The sequence below is a fragment of the Eschscholzia californica genome, unplaced genomic scaffold (assembly GCF_041429995.1).
Source record: "Eschscholzia californica isolate CP2 unplaced genomic scaffold, dmEscCali1.0.p SCAF_2, whole genome shotgun sequence".
In the NCBI taxonomy this organism is placed as follows: domain Eukaryota; kingdom Viridiplantae; phylum Streptophyta; class Magnoliopsida; order Ranunculales; family Papaveraceae; genus Eschscholzia; species Eschscholzia californica.
The window spans coordinates 15,524,497-15,529,779 of record NW_028238309.1 but is presented as its reverse complement, the minus strand read 5'-3'; the positions used below and the strand labels follow the sequence as shown (position 1 = coordinate 15,529,779).

At 33.9% G+C, this 5,283-nt stretch overlaps 1 protein-coding gene across 1 annotated transcript; it reads right to left on the bottom strand.

Moving 5' to 3' along the window:
* Positions 1–342: 342 nt before the first annotated feature.
* LOC147556489 (4-coumarate--CoA ligase 2-like) lies at positions 343–4,897 on the bottom strand. The gene is made up of 5 exons (XM_086664480.1): positions 3,684–4,897; positions 2,467–2,665; positions 1,360–1,573; positions 1,170–1,272; positions 343–685 (listed from the first exon to the last, which is right to left on the bottom strand). Exons 1-5 carry the CDS (start codon positions 4,692–4,694, stop codon positions 566–568), a joined length of 1,647 nt encoding a protein of 548 aa, XP_086520606.1. The 5' UTR covers positions 4,695–4,897; the 3' UTR covers positions 343–565.
* Positions 4,898–5,283: the final 386 nt, after the last annotated feature.

Genomic DNA, 5,283 nt, shown 5'->3' with positions numbered 1-5,283 from the left:
AATCAACATTTTGTATATAATCAAATTTTTAGGAGAGGTATGTCCATGAAATCTTAATGAAGTCATTATGATTTTTAAACTACAGTACTACACGAGTCACGTTTCCTACTAATTATGTGAGGATCTCGGAATATGGTTCACCCACGGAAAGTCAAAGCCGATTTGAGAAAGAAAGTAAAATCAACATCCGACGTTAAAGGGTCAACGTTCTAACTCTTACAAGTCCGAAAAGTCTGACGGTTGATTTAGATTTCTCTTACAACTCTGCATGAATGTTTGGTTGCTTTAGCACAATGGAAGTGAAGACAACCAATGAGTCAAACTTAGATGCAAAAAAGAGAATTAACCCATAAAATAATTATGTTCCATTTCTAGTTGGATCTCAAATAAGTTATAAGTAGCAAACAAGTAATGGTCCAAGAATCAATCACAATGTCAATATATATTGGAAACAAATCTTATGTTTCTTGAAGGGTAGTTTTGGAAATACAAAATTACACAACATGCCCCTCATTGCATTATAATTTATAAAGTACTAGTATATAAATCCACATGGATTTAAGGACTAAATTGGAAATCCAGCTGCTAACTTTGCTCTCAAATCTTTTCTTAGGATCTTGCCAGATGGTGCCTTTGGAACTGTGTCAAGGAAAAACACCTTGTGTATTCTTTTATAAAACACTACCTGCACACCCAATCATCCATCATTAGTAGTTGATACATATCTATCACATTTTAATTAGTTCAGCTAATCATTCTCTAGTTTATCTTTATCTCTTAATTAATTCTTCGAAAAAGTATATACTCTTTAGTTAAACCAGCAAAGCAATCAATTCATACTTTACAAAACTCTACATTCTAAGATGGGTGCCTCTAAAGATATTCTGTATTTTTGCTCTTAACCGAGCCCTCTCTTTGCACTTTTTGTGGGTCTCGGACGTGATAAGAGAACCACAAATTGGGACCATCCGAAAGTACTCGCACTAGTCCGAGTCTGTGATGTTCAAGTCCAACACAGATTAATCTCAGTTTAGATGTCCTCGTACCGCCACAATCTATGGGAGCGATAAGAATGAGGGAGACCCAAGAGTAAAACGGAGGGGCGGCTATAGATGCCCCTTCTAAGATTTGAAGTCTTAAAACTGAATAGAAGATAAAAAAAAACTCACCTGATCAGAGATGTACTTCTTGATTTCTAGTTCACTGATCTTTGAACCCTTGGATCTTACTACAAATGCAACAGGAACCTCACCAGCTGCCTCATCTTTCATGCTGAAATGCACACAAAGGTAATAACCAATAAGATTTCGACGTGTGGATCCAACCGAAAGGGATATTGTTACTATGTATAAGACTTACGAAACTACTGCTGCGTCGCTTATCTCAGAATTAGCGAGAAGCATTGCTTCAAGCTCCGCGGGAGCCACCTGAAAACCCTTGAATTTGATCAATTCCTTTAAACGATCTACTATGAATATTTCTTCGTCATCATCAATGTACCCGATATCACCAGTGTGTAGCCAACCATCTTTGTCTATAGTGTTTTTGGTCGCCTCGGGATCGTTAAGATACCCTGACAATTAATATAAGTCATTAGTTATACATCACAACTAGATATATGAAATATTATCCTCGCAAAAAATTAGCCATGAAATGATCATATTCAGTGGCCTGGTGAGAAAAAAGAGGTCTAGTTCGAAGTTTTGTTTAAGAGTCTTAACTCCGATAATATTAGGTTTTAATATCAATTTTATGCATAATATATTGTAGTAAACAAATGTAAATGAACGTGTTAATTAACTACGTATTTGATTCTACGAGATACTTTCTAAATATTTACTGGTCGATTACGTTGTTTCCCAAGGAATAAAATTCTTGTTCAACTTTAAGAATCATTATCTAAAAATGAAAATGAGACTAATTGTGGAATTCCAAAATGAGTTCCATATTGAGCACTCAAAATTAATGCTTGTCCCCAGCGTGATGGCATCTTAGTCATCATTTATTCATCAAAAAAGAAAGAAAAGTAAGCATTTGTCAATTTGTTGATGAAGAGTAGCAATTGTGGGCAGACCCCACTCAATAGTTCAAAGATAAAGAAGTTCAAAATCATTTAAATTCTTGTTTTAGGTCACCTAATTTTCTTATAGAGGTTTCTTTTTGGTTGACAAAATAAATTTTATCTTGTAATACATGTGAATGTAAATAAAGATTTCTTTGCATTTTAGTAGCTTGGAACATCAAGGTTTGATGTCAACAACCCTTGATTGGAGGGGTAAGAAGTATAGTCTTCCATCCTAGAGGTCAAGGGTTCGAGACACGCTGAACAATTCAAAAAAAAAAACATTAGGATTTGATAGATTGGACCCAATTCCTTTCGGTATGTGAAGTGTGTGTATATGCATATGCAACTTAATTATGAATATGTAAAGTAACTTCTAGATTCGTAGTTGGAACTATAAATACCTTTCATGATCTGATTTCCTCTGATGCAAATCTCACCACTCTGATTTCTAGGAAGGGACACTCCAGTTTCAGGATCAACTATTTTCATCTCAGCGTTCCTAACGACAGTTCCACATGATCCAGATTTTATCTCAAATGGTTCTTTTGCAAATGCTAAGCACATCGATAACACTGGACCAGCTTCTGTCATCCCGTATCCCTAATATATATTATTATAATTATAAAGAAACAAACTATTAGTACAAAAAACATAATCTCAAATTTACTCAAGGATAAAGAACATATGGATAAGATAAATTTCAGGCCAAGGTTGCTTTTTATTTTCTTTCGTCTGGATTGGGCCATAATTTTTCTTCGAAAATATTAAATTCATATATTGGCAAGACATGGAACACACAACAACAAGATTGGACAAAATAATAAATTTCATCTTTGTTGACTATTTATTCAAAACCCTACCACTAGATCATTTTGCACAAATAAAATGCACAAATTTGCTTTGTGACTTAGTAGCTAGTAGACCACCAAATATTGTTAGGTTAGCAATCACAAAATTAAATTAAGTTCTTAGAAAAAAAGTTGTCAAATATATTTAATAAGAAACTAATCTTGGCAGTTAGATGATAGTTTTATCTTTGTTATTGTAAAAGCTTTTAACACGAAAGATCTTTATCGAAGAAAGATATACACGGCCAAAAATATTGTCTTCTAAAATATCATTCATTGTATAATTTTTGTCTAAAGCTCGCCCTTCTAGCAAAAAAATTTGTTGCCTAATTCTAACACTTTAAAGAAATAATAATAGTTCATAATCATCAAGAATTTATTAGATACAATTTAAATTTGAAAATAAATTATACACTCGTATTTCCGAAAATAATTATTGAAATTTCTATTCCAAACCTAAAATATAATCTACAATTCCAAATCATTAATGTCCATACCATCCTTCTCATATTTCATGTGCAATGTTTTTATAAATTTTGAATTATAAATAATCAATCATTTCCCAAATATGAGGGTCCTTGTTTGTGATTTACCATTCAAAAAATCATTATCATCAATCAATGAAAATTACTCTCCCAAAATTCCATATTTTCATTTAATATTTTGCTAAAAAAATTATATATTAGTTATTAAAATTACCAATTTTAACTAAAATTTTTAAAGTAAATAAAAAATAATAGGAATATTTTTTATTTAAAAAAATTCTATACCTGACCAAGCTTGGCATTAGGAAGCTTTGCCCTTACAGCGTCTTCAAGCTCTTTGCCCATGGGAGCGGCACCCGACATCACGGTCCTTATCGACGATAAATCGTAATTATCAACCATAGGACTCTTAGCTATTGCTAAAACAATTGGTGGGACAAATGGAGCAATAGTGACTTTATATTTTTGAACTAACTCCATTAATGAAATAATCTCAAATTTCTGCATGAGTAGAATCGCTGAGCCAACTCGTAACCCACAAAGCAAAACCGAGTTGAGTGAATAGATATGAAATAGAGGTAAAACACATAGTAAAACATCCTCTTCTGTAAAATACAAATTAGGGTTTTCTCCATCAACTTGTTGAGCAACACTAGTTATCAAACCTTTGTGGGTTAACATAACTCCTTTGGGTAAACCAGTAGTACCAGATGAGTAAGGTAAAGCAACAACATCATCTGAATTGATATCAACATGGGGTAACTCAGTTTCATCAGACTGAGTCAACTCAGAGAAATGTAAACAACCCTCAGGTGGTGAATCAATACAAATGATTTTAACATCACTGTTTTCATTCTGAGTCAACTCAGTGAGTTTCTCAACGTTAAAAGCTTGGGTAATAATGAGTTTAGCATTTGATGCTTTAACTTGTTTTGCAATCTCAGTGTGGGTATAAAAAGGGTTTGCAGTAGTAGTAATGGCACCAATATACGAAGCACCGAGAAAGGAGAAAACGAATTCGGGTGAATTCGGTAGTAAAACCATTATAACTTCACCTTGTTTGATACCCATCTTGTTAAGACCAGATGCTACTTTACGCGAAGTAAGTTCAACCTCTGCATATGTGTAAATTTCGCCCGTTCCTCCATTAATCAAACATGGACGATCGCTGAATTTCGATATGTTTTCGAAACAATATGAATGTAATGGTAAATGATTTGGAATGTAAATATCAGGAAGTTTTGATTTGTATATGAAATCTTCTTGTACTGTTATTGGAGTTTTATTGATCTCCATTCTTGAAATTGCTTGAGAAATTAAGCAAGAAGAGAGAGAATTCTAGCTAGAGGGAGAAAATGAGAGAGAGAGAGAGAGGGGAAATGGGTTTTGGGTTTGGGTTTGGTTTGAATTTGGAGGAGGTGAGAATTGTGGGGGGTTTTAAGTTTTTGGGTTTGAGGAGGGGGGAGAAGGCAAATAAATAAACAAGAGTTGGTAAGGGTAGGGAGGAAGGTGGAAAGAGGGGATAAAATTGGTAATCTACTAAATGTTAGAGGGTAAAATGGGAAATGAAAGTTGAGAAATTGAGTTGGGTTTGGTTGTGGAGGTCACGTTGACTGTTACCATATTTGAACGTATCCAACTAAAAGGGCTTCAATCTCACCTAACACAAAATTGACCGGCTAGATCGATGACAATTCTAATTTGGTGATCTTACCTACTACATTTTCCGACCGGTGTGACTTTCCGGCCGGGGTCATTTTTTTTTTCTTTCCCCCACTCATGACGTATTAGATACGTCATTTTTGTAAGCCCTTTATTTGTTAGTCGACTTGGCAGTTGGCACTTTTTTTTTGAGTGTTTATTTTAGGGTATTTAAATAATAAAT